The sequence below is a fragment of the Glandiceps talaboti genome, chromosome 4 (genome assembly GCF_964340395.1).
Source record: "Glandiceps talaboti chromosome 4, keGlaTala1.1, whole genome shotgun sequence".
Lineage (NCBI taxonomy): Eukaryota > Metazoa > Hemichordata > Enteropneusta > Spengelidae > Glandiceps > Glandiceps talaboti.
Window position 1 is genome coordinate 9,604,604 of NC_135552.1, and position 22,902 is coordinate 9,627,505.

The 22,902-nt window shown below is 35.3% G+C and overlaps 4 protein-coding genes across 4 annotated transcripts in view; all 4 read right to left on the reverse strand.

The window, feature by feature from the left end:
• Positions 1–22,902, reverse strand: part of LOC144433571 (uncharacterized) — a 313,028-nt gene that overhangs the window by 82,501 nt on the left and 207,625 nt on the right. The gene's annotated exons all lie outside the window — the stretch shown is intronic.
• Positions 393–3,441, reverse strand: LOC144434121 (transmembrane protein 101-like). The gene is made up of 3 exons (XM_078122577.1): positions 3,293–3,441; positions 2,212–2,392; positions 393–839 (listed from the first exon to the last, which is right to left on the reverse strand). Exons 1-3 carry the CDS (start codon positions 3,439–3,441, stop codon positions 393–395), a joined length of 777 nt encoding a protein of 258 aa, XP_077978703.1.
• On the reverse strand, positions 4,727–14,200 carry LOC144434068 (methenyltetrahydrofolate synthase domain-containing protein-like). Its single transcript, XM_078122521.1, has 6 exons — positions 14,089–14,200; positions 13,221–13,324; positions 12,406–12,519; positions 6,770–6,883; positions 6,180–6,270; positions 4,727–5,692 (listed from the first exon to the last, which is right to left on the reverse strand). The coding sequence occupies exons 1-6, from the start codon at positions 14,096–14,098 to the stop codon at positions 4,938–4,940; spliced, it is 1,188 nt and encodes a 395-aa protein (XP_077978647.1). The 5' UTR covers positions 14,099–14,200; the 3' UTR covers positions 4,727–4,937.
• The window catches only part of LOC144433996 (glucoside xylosyltransferase 1-like), a 31,273-nt gene continuing 27,836 nt past the window's right edge, over positions 19,466–22,902 (reverse strand). The window contains exons 2-6 of the mRNA XM_078122431.1: positions 22,437–22,578; positions 21,865–21,999; positions 21,157–21,499; positions 20,471–20,643; positions 19,466–19,683 (exon numbers count right to left, since the gene is read on the reverse strand). Of these exons, the coding sequence (XP_077978557.1) occupies positions 19,540–19,683; positions 20,471–20,643; positions 21,157–21,499; positions 21,865–21,999; positions 22,437–22,578 (937 nt within the window). The 3' untranslated portion in view covers positions 19,466–19,539. The remainder of the gene's footprint in view (positions 19,684–20,470; positions 20,644–21,156; positions 21,500–21,864; positions 22,000–22,436; positions 22,579–22,902) is intronic.

Genomic DNA, 22,902 nt, shown 5'->3' on the forward strand with positions numbered 1-22,902 from the left:
AGTAGGTAGGTATGGTAGGAAGGAAGGTAGGTAGGTAGGTGAGTAGGTATCGTAGGTAGGTAGGTAGGAAGGAAGGCAGGTAGGTAGGTAGGTAGGTAGGTAAGAAGGCAGGTAGGTTAGTAGGTATGGTAGGTAGGTAGTAGGTAGGTATGGTAGGAAGGAAGGAAGGTAGGTAGGTAATAGGTAGGTAGGCAGGTAGGTAGGTATGGTAGGTAGGTAGTAGGTAGGTAGATAGGTAGGTAGATGAGTAGGAAGGTAGGTAGGTAGGTAGGTAGCTTTTCTTTGCAGGAGATCCAAGAACCTTAGTAAAAGTAGTACACCAGAGTACCATTTAGGAGTGCTACTACTCTTTTTAACAATATCCCTTCCAATTGAGAAATACTACACTACTTCTAAAAGAACAGCATGAGTACACCCAGTGATACAACCGTCTCTGACAATATCACAATGTGATTCCAATACTCCACATACTTCTGCCTCGTCCAGTAATTTATACTGCCCTCATAAAACAGAGTTGTAAAACTGAGAACAAAGAGAAGAACTTGTGCCGCAAGCCTCACTCTAGTGTCTGAGATAAAACATACACCACCTATAGCTACCATGGCAACCACAGCAAAGACTAGTACATTGCCGAATGGCACTAACTTAGTAAAGGCTCTATAATCTTCTTTGCTGTGATACAAGGCATATGCATAGCATATTAAAAATAACCCATATATGTATCGTCCTAGAGGGAATAAGAAGTGTACATTTGATCTCCTTGGTAGTCTCTCTGTAGTACGACTGGCAAGCATCAAGTATGCACCCATCACAGCTACATTTCTTGTTACCATTCGTATCTGATGAGAAAAAATGATGAAATTACAAAGGAATCAATGTTGGGATGTACGACGTTCACATCTAAATCATATTTTACATTCTACCGAGACAACTAGATATGTCATTACAACTCACCAATCTTCCTCTACATATGGATAGTCTTTTAAGACAGGCATATGTCACCCTGTTGCCTATATCTGAAGAGACAGGCATATGTCACCTGGGCCCTGTCACCTATATCTGAAGAGAGGGCCAAATAGGACTGGAATACACAACATTCTAATGAATACAGTAGATTGAATCTTTCTTATCAAAATTTACACTACACATCGCTTACTGAGAGCCATTCTCCATGATGTAAATTTTTACTATTAGTATGGGTAATATAGGATATATTGACTTACTGAGAGCCATTCTCCATGATGTATTTGTTTACTAGTACAGGTAATATAGGATATATTGACTTACTGAGAGCCATTCTCCATGATGTATCTGTTTACTAGTATGAGTAATATAGGATATATTGACTTACTGAGAGCCATTCTCCATGATGTATCTGTTTACTAGTATGGGTAATATAGGATATATTGACTTACTGAGAGCCATTCTCCATGATGTATCTGTTTACTAGTATGGGTAATTTAGGATATATTGACTTACTGAGAGCCATTCTCCATGATGTATCTGTTTACTAGTATGAGTAATATAGGATATATTGACTTACTGAGAGCCATTCTCCATAATGTATCTGTTTACTAATACTAGTATGGGTAATATAGGATATATTGACTTACTGAGAGCCATTCTCCATGATGTATCTGTTTACTAGTATGAGTAATATAGGATATATTGACTTACTGAGAGCCATTCTCCATGATGTATGTTTACTAGTATGAGTAATATAGGATATATTGACTTACTGAGAGCCATTCTCCATGATGTATCTGTTTACTAATACTAGTATGGGTAATATAGGATATATTGACTTACTGAGAGCCATTCTCCATGATGTATCTGTTTACTAATACTAGTATGGGTAATATAGGATATATTGACTTACTGAGAGCCATTCTCCATGATGTATCTGTTTACTAGTACGGGTAATATAGGATTTATTGACTTACTGAGAGCCATTCTCCATGATGTATCTGTTTACTAGTATGAGTAATATAGGATATATTGACTTACTGAGAGCCATTCTCCATGATGTATCTGTTTACTAATACTAGTATGGGTAATATAGGATATATTGACTTACTGAGAGCCATTCTCCATGATGTATCTGTTTACTAATACTAGTATGGGTAATATAGGATATATTGACTTACTGAGAGCCATTCTCCATGATGTATCTGTTTACTAGTATGGGTAATATAGGATATATTGACTTACTGAGAGCCATTCTCCATGATGTATCTGTTTACTAGTATGGGTAATATAGGTATGTATTAACATCTGAATTGCACACAGTAGAAAACCTAATGGCCGCTGAATTCGTAGTACAATCATTGATCCAAATACAAATAGAGATCCTATGGTTATGTAACTGTACTGACGTGGATAGCCTTCTGGTCTGTAAATAAAAAGACACCAAAGAAATGGTATTTCTATGTGTTACATGGACTAAATTTTGTAAACAAAAAGTTTGAAGTTTGTTGCTGAGAATATTTGATATATAATTAAAGTTAATATCTATGCATACTATGTATGTATGTATGTATGTATGTACATGTATGTATGTATGTATGTATGTATGTATGTATGTATGTATGAATGTATGTATGTATGTATGTATGTATGTATGTATGTATGTATGTACGTATGCATGTATGTATGTACGTACGTATGTGTGTGTGCATGTATGTACGTACGTATGTATGTATGTATGTATATATGTATGTATGTATATATGTATGTATGTATGTATGTACATGTATACACACACACACACACACACACACACACACACATCAACAGGAATTTGGGTATCGCAAAACTTATCTTTAGCTTGTCCACATCAAAGACTGACATGAAATTAAAACTAAAATGAACAAGTAACAAGTACATTAAAACATTACATACAAATATCAACAATATACTGAAGTAAGAAAAGACTGACATTCACTCCAGCTATAAAATTAGAAATACACACAGCAAAATTTTGTGGTTCATGCATTGTGAGAAATTTGATGGAATATTTTGATAATATTTGCATATTACAATTATCATGTCATTTTCTAAAACGTTCCATACATACAACCTGATCAATAATTCAAAAAGCCTTGTTATATATTAGTCTATGTCAATATTATAATACATGTAGATATATAAGTGGCAGTCACCTTACTCACTTGTAAATTGCATATTCTCTAATTAATTTTTGTGGTCGTCTAGCGTCTGCACACAGTATGGCAATAACACTACGTCCAACACTCACTGTAAAATTGTACTGAACAAAACTACTGTGAATTACCTTCCATGTTTGGCTCGTTCAGCAAACAACATTATCAGAAGGACAGCATAGCAATACGGATAGCGAGATATAATAAAATCTCCAATTCGGTGGACTATTAGTGTCGGACTTCTGGAGCTGGAACTGGAACTGGAACTGGACGCTGCCATTTTGAGCAACTAATGAATGAAAATAAGACCCTCTAACCTACTGTTTTTGATTCACTCTGGGCGTGTCAGTTTATTGACATGGTGGGGTGGGGTGGTGTAGTTATGTGAATTTGTTGTGAATGCAGTTGGCACACGTATTGTACAAACGTTACTAATATTTGGTCTTACATGAAATTTACATGTTTTTTACTTCGTTAGAACTGTGAGCTACAATTACACAATGTAATAATGGTATGCGTAAGCACACTTTATATATAGAATATTGGCTTGTATTTGCTATGAATTTGGAACATATTTAAAATTAGGAACTTGTTTTTTTACCAACTTGATGCCACTATATAGGTATGCATACTCCTAGTATATATATGTTAAAATCCCAGGAGAAAATAATCAAAATGTGTACATCCAACATACAATATAACTGAAATAAAGGTAAGCAAAGGGTAAGAAATTTTAACAATACAGGAACAAGAGAACTTGTAGTGAAAATACAACATAAACACAGAACACAATGCGGCGCAACACAACATGACACAACACACATATGCAAGCATGTGCACACACACACACACACACACAGATTTGCTCACACACGCACGGATGATTGAATTAATTTGGTCTTTTGGTAGAACAAATGAAGTTTTGATTTAAGTATATGTTTGAATTTATTAGAAATACAACCTTTCATCTAGGCTACACTACCATCGGTATCCTAGACCATCAACATTTGTCGTGACTTTCTTTCATTAAATAGAATTAAAACACGATGGTAGCTTTTAGAACTTTACATATGTACTCTAGCGTTTGCATATGTATATATATGCATTCCATGGAGAACACTGAAAATGTGTGTGTGTGTGTGTGTGTGTGCTATGTACATTCGATGAAGTCAAGATGACTGTCTTACGGGCCACTTCTGGACGAGTACAGATGTTGGATTATATCATTACTACAGTCCCTGATCACAGTAGTGGGACTGTGGTTATATACATTGTATTTCTGTGTTTGATCGATACTGTGATCTGAGCAGCCGTGAGTAGCTTACATTCTGTATAGAATGTGCACAGTACATTACATTCTGATTATTACATTGCATGTTATAGGTTATGTGTGTGCACACAATAGTAATTTTAAAATAAAAAATGTTTTAGAAGGTTTTTCACATATTTCAAAATTACAAGACAATATATACTGTCTTTACAAAAAATAAAATCACACACAAAAATTCCTTGCTGTATTTTATTCAATGAATTTATAATTTCTTACAATATAGCATGTTTTTATTGAAATCTATGTCAATGATTCCATGTGCATGGCTGATGTTAATTTTTTTGAGAATATTGTATAATTTCACCAGCACACAAAATATTATTTTTTTTCTTTATTCTATTACAATTCATGTATTTATAATCAAATCAATATTATTTGCCATTTCTGCTCTCAACTTACTCCCCTCAACTTGGAATTATTGGCTTCCACTCTCCTTATTTTCAATATTATTTTGCCATTTCTGCTCTCAAGTTACTCCCCTGAACAGTCAGTGTATTAACAATCACAACAGCTTCATCAGCTTTATCACTCTCAGTGAAATGTAGAAAGGCAAATCCCCTTCCACCATGCCAGACAACTTTAATAGGAAACACATTGTGTTCTCTTATTGTTGTCTTAAATTCACTGACTCTGACATCACGAGATATACCACCAACAAATATGGCCATTGTTCTTTTTGAAGAATTTGATCTCGAGTCAGAATTTTTTCCTTTAGAGTCTCTAGCCTTGGATTCTGTAGTAGAACTTTGCCTAGATGTCTGATCGTCATCTGATCTTTCTCCTTTAGTTTTTGGATCAGTCTTAGAAGTTTGTCTTGATGTCTGATGTGATGATTCTGTACCATTTTTCTCACTTTCTCCAGACTCAATTTCATATTTTAATCTCACATCTTTGCCAGCTTTCTTTTCTCGGTATCTTAGATTCTTCAAGACTGGTATCTTCTCAAACTTCTCCTTGGTAAGCATAGACCATATGATTCCTGAAGGCTGTGTGAGATTACCGTCACATTTGATAGTCCTGGTTGGAGTTAGAATGTAATCTACAGATAGATCGTGGTCATCAAATAGTTCACCTGGTATATCCATAACTTGACAATCATGTACAGTAGATATGACTACAGTGTTATCATTGACAGCACCCATAGTTTTCATCATTGCATACTCCATATCAGCGAAACCTTCACCTTTGCCAATACGATAGCCTACAAAATATACGTTATCAGCCAGTGTTAGGAAATTAACAAAACACTCATAAAAGAATGAATGTTCATGGACTCTAGGTTCATCATTATAAATGAAAATTTTTACTCACAGTCAAAAATGTGATGCTTGCACTCACCAAATTATGTGCTATATTTTATCACATGGAATTGTAACTTATAGATTATAATTTTAACTGTAAAAGTTTTCAAGTTGTTACTTTTTTTACTTAAGTTTTTCAAGTATAAATCACAGAAAAGTCAAAGGAAAATGACCATACACATGTTTCCTTTAACTCCAAGGATACTAAGTAACATAACAACATAACAACAGATCTCAAGATGTTGACTTGATTGATTGATTGATTGATTGATTGCATCATCTAGGCCAATAGGAAAGTACTTACCCTTTTAGTTGACACAGCAACTGACCCAACTTTTACAACATCAACTTTGATTGGATCATCTAGGCCAATGGAAAAGTACTTACCTTTAGTTGACACAGCAACTGATCCAACAATTACAACATCAACTCTGATTGGATCATCTAGGCCAATGGGAACACTGAACTCTTTTACCCCCTGGTGGTGAAAATACGGTGGATGAGATTCATGGGTGACAGTGAAAATATTCCACAAACAGAAAAGAATTTTTAACATTCATGGACAGATAGAAAGTTTGACATAGCCTGTCCTATCTACTGTGTTCATCATTGACTTCTAATTTACAGGGAAACAGATACCTTGTGAATTCTCTATGTTTGTATGTTAAAAGGGATAAAATACATTGGTTTTATTCACTGTTACTATCAGTGTGGAGCTGGCATAGATCAGAAATTAGGTGGAAGTGAAATACAGGCATTGATGGGAACATCCTTAAACATATTGTCATCTGCTTGCAATTTACAAAAACAATAGAAACAGTTGCCAACATGTTCAACTAACTAACAAGTTGCTCATACGTCACTTCTGCTTTAGTATCAACATATCAATCACATCCTACAGGTACCCATTTATACATAGACAAAGCCAAGATGAGGTAACTGGTAGATGATTAAGACGAGAGATTTTATAAACTTACTTGCGATGTGGAACACTTGCGTAACATGTCTTTATTTGCACCTTTAGGGGGTATGATTTTGTTGAATAAACCGTTCCTTAGCCTGGGAGTTGGCACCAGCAGAGTTTTATTAGCCTACAACATAATTAATAAAATGGAAAGAATAAAACTGACATCAATATTGTACATTAAAGTGACATCAATATGTGCCTGCCTTGGACATTTCCAAAGTTAAAATCTGATATGAAAGAACATAGCAAGGAATACCAGGCACTCCCTCAAATAAATTGCAGTACCAGGGAGGGAAGGGGAGAGGGTATTATATATATAATGTGTTTATTCAAAACACTATAGGCCTCCGGCCCAAAAGTATACATAACACAAAATCAGGTACAGACTTGAGGGAGCAAAGGAAAATACTTATAGCTTTCAAAAACATAATAACAAAGCATAATATCAAAGCAGCACTTAGTGAAAAGAAAATAACCAAAAGTAATGTACAATCAAATCTGTCAAAATGTATATTGCAAGTGTTACAGAATTCCAGTTCAAAACATTTCATGTGAACTTGATCTCTTTTTCATTGAAAAAAAATAAAAACTTGGCAAGCTGTCTAATAACTGCTGTATTATTGGATTCCATGAGCATTACAAACTTTTCGGTGTTTGGTAGTGTATGGTATAATCTAGATAAGTATTGTTCTCTGAGTTCAGTGTACAGTGGACAAACTAAGCAAAAATGGTACTCGTCTTCTATAGTATTCAAATTACAGTGCAGACATATTCTTTCAGTTCTCAGCAGATCGAGCTGTCTACCAGTTTCTACATTTAAACTGTGTGTGGAAATCCTAAAATGGCATAGTGCATTTCTAAAACATAGTTTGTCCAGTACGGTTAAATATTTTTCTCTATTGAACAGTGATTTGAAAGTGCGATAGGTATCTAGTTTGGGGTATAAACACAATTTTGATTTCACATCTTGCATATACATGTCTCTGGAGCGCTGTTTAAATAAACTTAAAAATGTTTTTGTACACTCTACACCCTGATTAAACCAGGCCTCACCCAATCCCATTGTAAAAAGTAGCTTTTTAACCCCTAATGCCCAACAATTCTTTTCATTTTCTGCCTCATAAAATTGAAAACTATAACATTTGTGGGGTAAACGGTCTTGCGGTAGAGACAATAACCTCAACCAGTACTTGATAACTCTAGCTAGTCTAATTGTACGAACTGGAAAACGACCTAATTCTCCCTTGACAGCTAAATTAGGAGCATTGTGCATTCTGAACAATTTCAATTTGTTCACCTGTATGTAAACCCCACACCTCACTCCCATACATCAAAATTGGTAAAATTTTACAGTCAAAGACTTTGAAAGCCAAAGAAATGTCAATATTCCCAAAACGACTAAGTGCTGTTTTTACATTAAAAAGTGCTTTGGACGCTTGCAATGCAAGCTGCTTCTGTGCTTGATTCCATAACCCTGAACTAGATAACATAATACCAAGGTAGCAATAGGATGAAACTACATCTACTAGTTTACCATCCAATAACCATTTTTCTGAAGATTTTAGCCTCCCCCCGTTTCTAAATACTATCACTTTCGATTTAGAGGTGTTAACTTTAAGTTTCCATTTCTTTGTATATGAGGACAAATTATTCAATAATCTTTGTAGACCAATTTGAGTTGTACTAAATAAAGCAAGATCATCTGCAAAAAGTAAAAAGAATAGTTTGATGGTTGCAATGTGTACACCTGCATACTCATGTTCACATGCTTTGCCTAGGTCATTTATAAATAAGGTGAATAATAGGGGTGATAATACGCTACCTTGTTGAACTCCTAGTTCACACCTGAAAAACTCAGTTAAACCATCTGGGCATCGAATACAAGCTGTCACATTAGCATACATTGAACGTAACACACTGAATAATTTTCCCCTAAGACCAGCTTTAAATAATTTATAAAACAAAAGACTATGATTGATTCTATCAAAGGCTTTCTCTTGGTCTATGAATGCACAATATAATCTACCACTGAGGTGCAAATAACGGTCAATTATGGTACGAAGAATAAAAATATTATCGGTTGTTGAATACTTCTTACGGAATCCAGCCTGTTCTTCAACTAGAGGGGAAATAACTTCTGACCACACTGTAAGTCTATGTAAAATTATGTCACTAAAGACCTTGTTTAGTGTTGGTAAGAGAGTGATACCCCTATAATTATTTACGGAATCAATTGAACCTTTCTTATGTAGGGGCATAATTAAACCTTTAGCTAAAATATCTGGAAAACACCCACTGTCAAATATCCTATTAAACAAATGTAATATCAATGACTTAAGTGTACTTGGGGCATTTTTAAAAATTGTAGGAGTTATTCCATCAAACCCTGGGGCTTTCCTATCTTTTAGTCTAGACATAGAGTTATCCAGTTCATCCATAGTTATCTCAGTATCGAGAATGTTCAAATCAAAATCGGTGGTATTAAAATCGGTGTCAGTTATATTTAGGTTATCTAGCAATAGTTTTACTTCTTCTAAAAAGGCATGGGAAGGGTCCTCACCTTGAACCACAGGTTCACTAAATAAAGATGAAAAATATGTAACCCAGTCTTTTGGTTTGATATTGGCAGGTATACCTCCCTTTCTTGGACTAATTTTTGACCAAAAGGCTCTAGAATTTGACTGACTTGCTAACAGTGCTAGATGCATTTTCTCTGATTCAAAAAACTCTCGCTTTTTCGCCCTCAATAGAGAGTGATATTGATTCCGTAGATAAATATAACTATTCAAGTTGTTGTCAGACCTACTATTTCTAAAATAATTTAGAGATTTTCTAACTAGTAACTTTAGATGTCTACATTCATGATCAAACCAACCCCTAGAATTCCCATTATTAGAGATAAAGCTGGTCTTAGGGGTAACCTTCATGCTCTTTGCAGATTGTTGGATTAGGTCAATAAGCACAGAAGCAGCCCCAGAAGTATCAGTTTCCAAAAGTAAATGAAAATGATCAATTTGACGTCTCCCAATTGAGTTCTCCCAAAATAAGTTGAAAGATTCTCTGTGGCTATCTCTCCACGCATACTTGGTATATGCAGATGTTTCACTGACCAAAGTACTACTATTGTTGCCTGACTCTGTCACCAATGGAAATTTCAAATCAAAAAGTACTGGGTGATGGTCTGATTCAGCCCGTTCATCAGACACACAAAAATGACTGAATAGATCAAAATTACACTTATCAGCTAAAACATAGTCTATTACACTCCCACCAGTATCCTTGGTATATGTGAAATATCCCTTATCTCTATCATCAAATAATCTGCCATTTATAATTCTCATCTGAGTATTTTTACAAAAATCAAGTAAAAGTTGGCCATATGCATTTGTTGTTTCATCCATAGAAGTTCTAACAGAAATGTCATTATCAATTAAATAATCATCACCCAGTGGAACAAAATGGTTTGTATCATCAGTGACATAGTCAGGATCATTCGCAGTCCGCGCATTAAAATCACCACAAATTATAAAGTCAAAGTTAGGAAATTTAGAATTATACAATGCTAGCTCATCTTCAAGAATAGTGAAATTTTGCTGGTCGGAATAACTACTAGAACCCTGTGGTGAAAAGTACAGAACTCCAAAACATAATTTCAAGTGTTCAAATTTGAAAACAACCCAGACAATGTCATCTGTTGAGACACTTTTACAAATGTTCACACACTTACAGTATTTCAAACAATAAAATATACTTATTCCACCAGAATTTCTACCCAAATGTTTTCTTTTAGATCTAGTAACATGATAACTCTCATAATCTTTCAGCGAAAAGGTATCTTTGGCAGTAGCCCATGTTTCTGTTAGAAATATAAAATCATATTGTTGTAAATAAATACGTAAATCATCATTGTCCCATTTACTTTTCAAACCATTAATGTTCCAAAGTATACAAGAAATGGAACCGTAAGACACGTTAAATACCTTATTAGTAGGGGGTTGATACAAACCGTCGGAAGTACATGTATTTTCAGTCTCTACATTGTTCCTTTCAGTGAGTACACTTGTGTCCCTGGAGTTTCTCTTCGATGGGCCTTGGCCACACCCTTAGCCACTACTTAGTTTCTTTAGACATGGTTCAGTTTTACTATCATCTATTACAAAAATGTTACCGTCGACAACAAGTTTATCATATCGCAAAGATGCTTTCTTATTTTCGTCTTTGGCGGCACGTAGAAATGGTCCAAGCTTCCATCGTTTCTCTCTCACCAGTGGCGGGAAGTCTTCACTGACTCTATATTGTCCTTTTCCCGAAATACCTTTACTGGCTCGGTACACCCTCTCTCTGGTCTTGTAACTGTTAAACTTAACGATGATTGGGTTAGGTTGGGTCTTCGCATTTTTCAATCTATGTGCTCTTTCTATGTCCACGCTATCACTATCCATGTTTAGCTCGCCCACAATAAACTCACGCACTTTCACTTCTGTATCGTCCCACGTCTCCGAATTAGATTGCTCAATTCCATGTATAATCAAATTGTTCCTTCTCTGTTGTCCATTCATATAATCTTGTCTTTCTTCAATCTTCTTCAAGTTGTTTCTGAGTTCGACATTCTCCGTTTCTAGTTCGCCGATACGTCGGCCAATTCCTTTTCTACACCATGAATACAGTCTCTAAGATCATTTGTTCTCTTCTCTGCTCTGTCCTCGAGTTGTGAAAATCTGTCTTCAAGTGTGTTGTGTAATGATGTAATTTTACTATCGATAAACTCTTTTAGCTGTGCGACAATTTCGCCGTCTCCTTGTGGTGTTACAACCAAATCTCTTGACTCACGTTCGGGCGACGCCCCAGGACTTTTGAATAAGGATAAAGTTTCTGTCAATTTACACTGCCTGGTTCTCATACCTTGCTGGTTTTGTTTGTCATTTTTTGACATAGGACCTGGGTTGGACTCGACATCGCCACATACCAATAGGCTCAGGAGCAGGGTCAGTCTAATGCACAGACTCAAGTGTAGTGAACAGCCAATATGGCAGCCAACACGTGTTCTGCCTTGCAGTGGTTGGGTGAAACTACCGATTTTTGACCTCCATATAGCGAGTGACACTCCCATCTTCTCTAGAATGACTCAGAGGGTATTAGTTATAGGTATAGTATAGCTGAACATAGTGATGGCAGCATTCACTTTTGGTCTGCCTGTTCCCGGAACATCTCAGCACACACACATACATACATACATACATACATACATACATACATACATACATACATACATACATACATACATACATACATACATACACACACATACACACACACACACACATACACACACATACATACATACATACATACATACATACATACATACATACATACATACATACACACATACATACATACATACATACATATATACATACATACACACTTAAATGGTTTCTTCCCTGTAATATGAGATAAATTTAGAGAATTAATTAAATCTAGCTCACAGAATTGAATGAGGGTGAGGTTTAAGTAAAAACAAACCTTTTTAAAAATAGTTTTGTAACCCCAAAAGTTTTACAATATAGGCATTCATTGATTGATAGGTGAGTGAGTTGAATATGTGTGTGTGTGTGTGTGTGTGGGGGGGGGGGGTATTCTTACCTCCAGTGTTAGAAATCTGGCATGTTCTTGAGGTTTATCTGGGTTGATCTTGACAGTTCTTGCTAAACGGAATACATCTAACTCTTTGAGTCTATCATTGGCTGCTGCAGCACCCTGTGGATATATACACATATACAGCTATCAAAAGTTGTTGTGCTCTTCTACTTGAATATTCAATAAAAAAAGACAATCAATTTCTTTGAATTGACACTTCCATATATCAACCAAATATCATGGATGATTCTAAGAGGAATCTCAAATGATTCTGTCACAAATTAATACAATGTACTATTGCACTATTTTAGTGTTGTTCTTGTAAGTTGTTATTGTTGTTGTTGTTGTTGTTGTGTTAGTATATTAATGCCTCGACTCTTTGCACTTGAGAATGATGAGATCCTAAAAATTTTAAACGTGTTTGTATGATCAATGATATGAAACTACCAGCAATCAACCTTTAATATACTTTAATAGGTTATACCATACACTTGCGAGTTAGGTGACTATGATGTTGTTTTTTCTCTACATACACCATGCTTAATACAATTACCATAGAAGACATTGGAGATACGGCTGTCCACAGACACACATACTAACAGATGGACAGAAATCATTCCTATAGCCCCTTGAGTTGCTACTCATATTACACAATCAAAATTTGTTTGTCTCATGGTGGACTCAATCCTAGACTGTAAAATATGTTGTGTTATGCCGCCCTCTCTGGCCTGCTTTGTCTATGAAACGGGTTGACCAATGTGAGAGGGTGCCCCATCACGGCATACCTTACAGACTTAGCTTGATCTATCACGTGTAAATACCTTAAAGTTTGGTATCCTATGATGAACTGGTCTTGGAAAGTTGGCTAAATTATTAGCCTCCAGATAGTCCCATATTTTCAGTCGAATACTTGCTTTGGTGATGTCTATAGAAAAAAAAATGAAAGACATTATATATGCCTCATATATTTGAACATTGTGCATTACATTATTTTCAATGGAAAAAAAGTATAGCCTACGTGATGATAGCTAAGCATCATGCTGATCATATCCTTGCACCTCAGGCATATAACTCAATATCAAGGCAATAATATTTATAATATGACAAAAATGAGAGGAAAGATATAAAACAAATGTTGAAAACACTATTTATGACTATCAGCACATATTACATTTAATGAATGAGTCTATTCACTCCACCACAACATCAGTTTGTACTAGGCTCACTCCTATTTCTGATTTCATTAGAAATTCAGTGACGTCATTAACCATAAAATTGATGAATGATGTATCCCATTTCTACACCTGTCTCTATTTCAATCTTTGACTCGACAAAAATATTACATGTCACATATTTGTGTAAATATATACAGAAGTCGAAAATATTTTATGTATTTATTTAGTAATCAGATTACCATACATGGTTGTGATATCACCGGTGGTCTCTCTATCATTTGATTGGGGGACTGTGCCATGACGTAAAGTCATAGTACATTAATTTGACAAAGTTATTTCAATATTTCTGGTATACATGTTGTATTCTGTTGTTGACGTGTAAACTTTGGGACGGGGTACCGGGTACATATGTAAAACCGTGCAGTTTTCATTCATAGTTATTCTTAACAAATAGAATCATTTGGTATGGTATTTCATGAACTATTCAGACCTTAGAATATCAATAACTACTTACCGTTAGCCATTCTAAAGCATAACTTGCTAGTATTTTCTCCTCACACTTTTGTATGGAGAGCATCTCTCACTAACGTCACTAGTTGACTAAACTTTAATCGACCTCCTTTCAGGCGTTGACCTTTGTGGAGCCCCTAACTCGTCAAGAAATTATCATGTACATTGAATGCCTACCATCTCTACTTTACTGAGTGGATAAAAGTTGACATTTCGAATCTTCAATACATTAATTACTTTACTGTGTGCAAAATATGCAATTATGATAACATCAATGTCGAAGTGATGTTGACGAAGTCATCCAACGTGCATGTCATTCAGCAATAACTACGCCCTCCCACGGATATCATTTATATACCTTTTGTTTTTCTCACAGGACATTTTGTTTCACGTTTGATTACGGTAACAAAAATCACGGGGGGGGGGGGGGGGATGATTATTCTTTGAAAGTGGGCATTTGTCCAATAACTGCTGAATTGGCAATGGTGGGTATCAAACCACTGTGACTATTAATTTCTCATAAAACACTAATTGCAGGACAGTGAATATTGTTTACTAAAGTGAAATAGCAGCTCTTATAATGAACCCAGGTTTTTTTTTGAATGCAAGCTATAGGGACACAGACATGGACAGGTCCTTGATCCTGGCATAGATATATTCAAGTAACATACCAACACAAACGATTAACTTTAACTAACTGAAGTATCATCATCATCGTCATCATCATCATCATCGTCATCATCATCATCATCGTCATCATCATCATCATCATCATCATCAATCTGATCCAAGGTTCTGACTTTCCTCTTTGAGATCATCTGATACAAACATCAACACACATCAATACACACTGCAATGGATTTGCTATAAAAAGAATACATTTTATTCATAATTTTTAATACAAGTGCCAAGAATTTAAAAGATACTTTGTACAACTTTTGACAATATTAAGACAGCATGAAAGACCGTACCACAAAAAAAAAAGATATGGAAATGTGGCAGTGTGAAAAAGATTACAAGACAGCCAATTCTCATATTACACTGAGAACACAGAATATATGACATCATTTAAGACCTACCCTATCAAATAACAGTTTTGAAGCCAAACAGTACACAATTCAAGATCCAGGGAAACATGCTAATACAGTCTATAGAGGCATAAGTGACTAACAATAACTAATAATGCACTTTATACAAAACATACATTTACTTTGTATTTATTTCAGCATTATACATAATACTTCCATCATGGTCTACAGTACATACACTTCATTATTTATAACCTGGCTAATATTATCAAAATGCTTGCATTCATAGTACATAGTTTACATACACTTTATTGCCATACAGGATTCTCCCCACACAGTGTAGTCAATCACACGTCAGTTCCCAGAGTCCCTTAACAGCTGGATCTATCACTACTGGTATCCCCTGCATGCAGGCGACTCAGAAAGTGCTAGGCAAAGCCAGCAAGTGACTCTAATAGGCTCCATTGTGGTGGTTGCATGCTGGTTGGCACAGCTAGCTTCCCACCTAGCTGTACTTGAAAAAGTGTGACCTAGACAATAATTTTCACTCAAGTCCCCCAAATTTAGTTTACATAAATTGAAGACTCTGATGTAGCCTGCCTTTGACATCTTTCAAATAGGCACAATGTAACAAATATTAGTTATCATCATGATTAGTGACCAACCAGCACACAAAGGAGTCTGGGGAGAACCCTGACATGAATACCATAACTTAAGTATAGGAATTGGAAATGGTGTGTTTATTTGAAGTGTTCATGACATACAAAATCTACCAACAAATAACAAGTACTGGCTCCCTAATCCAAAAAAAAATCTCATACGAAATCAAAGTGTCTCAAGTAAGTCTACAGCAAATTATCAAATAAGTATGATATGGAAAAATAAATCTTTCATAGTGAAACACTAAACTTTAAGGATGGATCAACAGAAAGAAGCTAAAACAAACTAATGATAAAGTGCAACATCAAATCGACATTTGCAACAAATATCTTAGACCCACACTAAATTTATATTGAGAGAAAAACAATTAGTTTATACAGAGCACAGAAAAAATTGGTCCATCAGGTACAATTGCACAGAGATTTGGAATGAAAACACACAATAAAGTCAACAGCCTGACATGTGGTGTCAAAGGTCATTGGAAAGGCAACAGTTTCATCATGAGGTCAAAGGTCACTAGAAGTCACACAAGTTTGAAAGTCGTCGGGAGTCTAATGTTAGTCACAAGAGGTTCAAGTCATTGGCAAGTCAAGGGTAAATCAAGGTGGGGTCAAAGGTAACTAGGTGTCAGGTCAGTCATGAGTTCAAAGGTCATTGGGAAGTTAAAGGTTAGGCACATAAGGTCGAAGTCAGTGGCAAGTCAATTGCTCATGATGAGGTCAAAGGAAGTCAGATGTCAATAGTCATTTGTGTGTGGTCAAAGATCATCAAATCAGTTGACCAATGAGAGCAAAGACAAAAGTTGCTCACATTTCACTACTATTTCAAAGGTTACATTTGTCATGGTTTAGCTTGAGTATTACTATTCATTTGTTTTGCAATCACTCCTCACTTTTTGAGTGGATTTGCCACAAGAGATGCTGGTGGAGTTATTGAAAGCATTGCAGGTACACTGTCATGCAATAGACAATACAGAAAACATGTATAATCTAGTATATACTGTCATGCAATAGACAGTACAAAAATCATGTATAATCTAGTATACTGTCATGCAATAGACAATACAAAAATCATGTATTATCATTAGCTTACGTTTGACATTCACAATTTAAGGTCACCATTTCAGGTTCAATTTTTTTTTATATCAAGTTATAATTTAAGACACTACATGTGCAAGTTTCACTCTCTGACTTATTTTTATCATAACATGATTTTTTTTTTTTTCCCCTTTATCTGCTCCCAGGCTTAATATGAATGGAAACTTCATTCACACTTAATCTAAGTCAACAGATGTCAATACAAAATCACGGAATTAAAAACAAGAGTGTTTTTACAAACCAACCATCTGGATTTCTCATAAAAGTTGTTAATAAAAGTGCATCTGGGTGTCATATTCAAATCTCATAAAACATTCAAATAATCTCTGATTTACATTCTCTGATTGGACACATACGTAAATCATTTCCCATTATTTGAATACATTAAAATATACTTGACCAATCATACGACAGCTTGTCATGGACTGATAGCCAATCACAACACTCACAGTGACAATTTAAGTAAGTAGTGAAGAAATTACTTGTGATCATTAATAACTGTACAAGAGCACATTACATTTATACAAATACTATTTCCATAAGAAAATATACCGGATGATCTGATCTGCTGTTTTTCTTGCGATTAAAATTCAGGTAATGCTAAAATTCAAAAGTGCTAATTGCATATCAGTACACGTACACAGACTGTCAAATACATACATCACTGGGAGCAGCCTTATCATACCTTTCCTTGGGACTGTAGACACACACTGTAGGATAGTATGGTGGAAATCAAAGCAAAAGAATCCCCACCTACTGTTGCCAATATGTGTCATATATACCTGTATTAAAATATGTTGCTATTATATATTACATATAATCTCCTATTTATATCGCCAAATGTAAAACATTCACATGTGTATGGGAGCTATCTGCCATCTTATCTGATTTTGATCACACACACACACCATGTCCAGTCGGGGTGTGAACTAGCAAGAATGTAACTGTTAATAAATTGAAATGGAGTGATATGATTGGAGGCAACAACATTTTGTTGTAGAACAGCAAACACATTTCCCCTTCAGTTGTTTGTGGAAAGAGATGAAGAGAGCGCCCACAATAGCCGATATTTCAGATATTTCAGTCTCGTGTACTCTATGACATCACACTGGTTGAAGTCACAGATGTCAACTTTTACAGGATTATTGTTGGAATGATTATGTTTCTAGGATTGGTGTCATTGTTTGTTTGTTTGTTTGTGTCAACATTTCTTAACAAAGACTGTGTGTGAGCTATAGTTGTTGGCTGCTGTTTTTATTCATTCAAAGATTAAAGGGGAGTTTAGACTTTTGTTGGAGACATTAAAGTTTTGCAGCACATAAAAAAGGTACTCCTATAGAAACAAAACCATTCAAAGAACCATAAAGACAATAACAGTTTAATTTCCATGAGAATAAATGTTTGTGGATTGTGGATTCGTGTTATTGCAACTCACAGAGAGAGAAAATTACTGACAATAATCTTAATTTCCACTCACATCTTATTAGCACTGTCATGTCAGTATTGAACTGCTGCTCAGAAGTAGGTTACAGGGAGTCATTTTAATGTAAATCAGTGAAGATTCAACCTTAGTCATGAAAGTGTGAAGAAGAGTCATAAAGATGTATCAGAGAAGGCTCAAACATAACAGAGTCGGTCAGGGCACAAAAATGATGGCCGACTTAAGGTTTAACTTCTGTTCCAATACTTTTTATGCTCTATAACTCCAACAACACAAATAATGCAAAAGTTTTTTTTTAACTCTTAAGGCATTCCAAATGTGGAGAATTAAAAATTGGATGTATATGGCAGTTTGAATTTCCTACATTTGCATATTTTACCCACAATGCCATATCCTCCCTATGTCGACAAGATGTCTATAAAAGTTTCGGATTTTCTAAAATAATTTTTTGCATCTGTGAATAGCAATTTCTCCATTTCTTGAAAACAGGATACATTTACAACTTTCCAAAAAGAGAAACCAAAATAGTCATAAACCTTCGACAGAATTGTGGATGACAACATTAACATCACAAAATGTAAACAAAACAGTAAATTAGTTAGACCAAGAAACATACTACTACTGGCAATTGGCAATGGAATGATAAATTTGATATGCCAAATCCTAAATCACTTGGAATTAGAAATCAACATATATATATATTGCAATGATTGGACATAAAAAAAGAGACACTTAAGTCTAAACCATACATATACATACATTCACATACATGTTCACATACATACGCACATACGTACGTACATACGTACATACGTACGTACATACATACATACATACATACATACATACATACATACATACATACATACATACATACATACAAATATATGCACGTACGTGTACGTATGTACGTACATACGTACATACATACATTCTCATATACTTTGACACACATACACATGTAATCACGCACCCATGCATGCATGCAGACACAGACACACACAGACACGCAAGCATACATGCATACATACATATATAGAGACAGACACATACAGACGTACAAAGTCACAGGCACACACACAAGCATGCATGCATGGCACGCACGCACACACACACACACACACACACACACACACACACACACACACACACACACACACACACACACAAATACATTCCACAGTGTGAAAATCACAAGAAATAGAAACTGATATCAAACAACATTAATGTTATCTCTGCATCTTTGTAACCGACTGGACCAATGTCTTAAGGAATGCATCTGTCAGTTTCCCGCAAGGTGTATTTTTGGTTGCCATGAGACCATGGGACATGGGCTCTATTAAATTTTTGATAGGTTCATCACCAAGGTTATACTGAAAGAGATCAAAGAAATGATGTTAAAATCAAAGATAAATACTTGGTTGCTGGCTAGGCTTCTACTTATAACATGTACTATATCACGTGAACATAAACATGCATACATACATACATACATACATACATACATACATACATACATACATACATACATACATACATACATACATACATACATACATACATACATACATACATACATACATACATACATACATACATACATACATACATAACGTACGTACGTACGTACGTACGTACGTACGTACATACATACATACATACATACATACATACATAACATACATAACATATACACACATACATACATACATACATACATTTGCACACACTTGCACACACACACACACACACACACACACTATACACGCAGACAGACAGAGACATATAAAACATACACCTGCACACAAAAATACACAATAACAACACACAGACCACTTGTCCAAGATGTTACTGGACTTAACTAGAAACTTGCATTTTGGGTAACCATTGCATACACCTTAATAATATACAATAACAACAGATACATGTACCAAGATCAGAATACAATGTATGTGTGAAACTCTGTGAAAGTTTAACTCTAATCCAACCATGTAATTAAAAGTCCCTGACATAGAATTCTACCACTTGTAAAGCTATAAACTTCATTTCAACAGTTCCATAAAAGTTACGACCCAAACAAGGAAAGGCCTACTTGTGGTATATTGCCTATTTGCTTTACTTCTTTATACAGCACTCTTAGTTCAGTAGGATATGACTCACCTGTCTAACAGCTTCATAAATTGACCTAAATGCCATTTGTTTCTCATTGTGGAATGTTCCACGGTTGCCATGGACAACTTTGATACCAATATCTTCAGCCCTCTTACATAAACTGGAATACATACAGTGATCTGGTCGGTAATTCCATTCACATGTATATACATACAGTAATTCTGAAACATGAAGGAAATAAGTAGGAATAGGTCATTCAAATAAATTCATGAGAATCAAACTCAAATTAATGCCAGGAATATTATTGTTCTTATTTCTTTGTAGAATGTTCAATGTTATTCTTAATCCTCTCTCTTCCAGAGAGAGAGGGGGCGGTATTTGTTGAATAGAGATGGAGGGTAATACAACGATTCCAGGCATCTACGTCCATAAGGTCACATGTTCTGAATAGTGGCCTAAATCTGTTGACAAAGACTCAAGTGTGCAGTCAAACATTTCTGGTAACAATTTTCACGTTTGTGTTCGGATCAAAAGTTACTATTGTTTACCAATACAGATGATGATCTCATGTTATCATCCTGGTTCCACTGATAACATACATAACACTAACATGAGAACCTGGGATTGGGACCCTGGGCTGTAAGGAGCTGTAAATTGGAAATATCTACACCAGTTTGAATTTTTTTATTAGGGTCTAACTAGCATGATGATGGTCACATGACCTTTCAACCTACCTGGATGGTAATGGAATAGAATATTCAAAAGATCCTGGTCTCCCCAGGTAATTTTTAACTTGTACTCTTTGTAAATTGGAAGAATTTTTTTGGTCCAGCCAAATTTCCGAATTCTTGTCAAGTTCATTAACATAACGCCTGAGTTGACGCCTGTCTCTCCATAATACGGGTGTTGGGCAAAGCGGTTATACCAGCCAATACTCTTTGCTTCATGTTCAGGTGTCATGGCAGCCAGCTGGGTGTCATTAAATTTGGAAAAGAAATCCCAGATTTCATCCAATGGGAATAGGAAGAGAACATCTGTGTCTATGTATAGCAGGGAATCGACGTTTGTCAACACATCCTGAAAGAAAAGACAGGAGACACGAAATGAGGGATGAATATACATTTGGGTGTGAAAAACAGTTATCTGGCAAAGCTAGAGATAAAATTGGTTCTTAACAAAAGAATTACCCTATATAATCTACATGGCTCCATGGAAACAAACTAGAACAATAAGGGATGGATATATCATCTCATACACTATAACACTTAGTTGCCAAGTCATTTACATATTACGACCGTTTAAAAATTTACACTTTTCCAATGAGGCTGATCTCATACATAGTACATAACTAAACATACTTAAAATTAACTGCCAAAAATTTCAAACTTTTCCAATATGGCTAATTTGTAGTGTAGTGTACGTTACATATTATAGATACTTACTGGAAGGAATAACCTCTGGGAAGCACAGGGTTTGAACAATTTCTTCCATTCAATAGCATTCTCCCCTGGTGGGAAAGTTATACTGTGGATATCATAGTTGATTCTGGCTCTGAATCTTGGGGGCCATGCTTCCAACTGTATAAAATAAAACATATGTTATCCCAGTAAGAATCTTGTTCAATTGTGAATAAGAATGAGAAAAAGTCTCAGTCGGACTTACTTCTGCCTTTAGTACAATTGTGTAAATAACGCTTGCTTTGATTACTACTATCAATTCAAATATGATTTTTTTTTTAGGTGATAAAATAGCACCCCCAGGTAATTTCTCAACTTTGAATTCTTACAAAGAATCCCCCTACTGCACTTGACATGTGGTTAACCATTTTGGGGATTTCCTGCAAGGGTTTATGGGAAAACCTCTTTAATCATGACACTCTTTGTATCTGTCAAGTCAAAGAGTTTTATTTATGGTAAAATGTGATATAATCACCAGATGTTTTCTCCCCATAAACATGATCAACAATTCATCTTCCAAAAAGAATCGGAAAATAAAAACTGATAAAAATACTTACATCTTTTTTAAATATGATGTGGAGATCATCTTCTGCAAATATATGGAAGTATAAACGGGCTTTTGTAAATAATACCGCTGACTTCAACATCACTAATGTCTCGTTAGCTCTGTCACCACACGCAACAACAGATAGATGGATCCTGAGAATAAAAACAGTAGATAAAACAAAACATTAATCAATAATCATGGTTTTTTTTTATTTATATAAACTAAACTTCAGTAATTCTATCTGTCTGGTCACTGTAGCAGCCAGTACATGAGCAAGAAAATAATATCTCCATACTTAAAAAGGTTCAGGTCAGATTAGGATCAAAAGTGTGACAAACAGCTGTCTGGCTGAGTGACAGAAAAAGTTCATCCAGAAATGTAATGAGCCTAATTAATCCTTCGAGATCCACTTATAAGCTAGCACTAATGTGAGAACCTGGTATTGAATCATGGGCCTTTAAGGTTCAAGTACAATA

Bases quoted from the DNA above. Each gene is read 5' to 3' on its own strand.
- LOC144434121 (XM_078122577.1), bottom strand. From the start codon at position 3,441: ATGGCAGCGTCCAGTTCCAGTTCCAGTTCCAGCTCCAGAAGTCCGACA. The intron at 2,393-3,292 runs GTAATTCACAGT...TTTTATTTACAG, and splicing joins GAACGAGCCAAACATGGAAG to ACCAGAAGGCTATCCACGTC. The intron at 840-2,211 runs GTAAGTCAATAT...TTTTCTCATCAG, and splicing joins ATCATGGAGAATGGCTCTCA to ATACGAATGGTAACAAGAAA.
- LOC144434068 (XM_078122521.1), bottom strand. The intron at 6,884-12,405 runs GTAAGAATACCC...ATTATGTTGTAG, and splicing joins CCAGATTTCTAACACTGGAG to GCTAATAAAACTCTGCTGGT. The intron at 6,271-6,769 runs GTAAGTTTATAA...TTTCACCACCAG, and splicing joins GCAAGTGTTCCACATCGCAA to GGGGTAAAAGAGTTCAGTGT.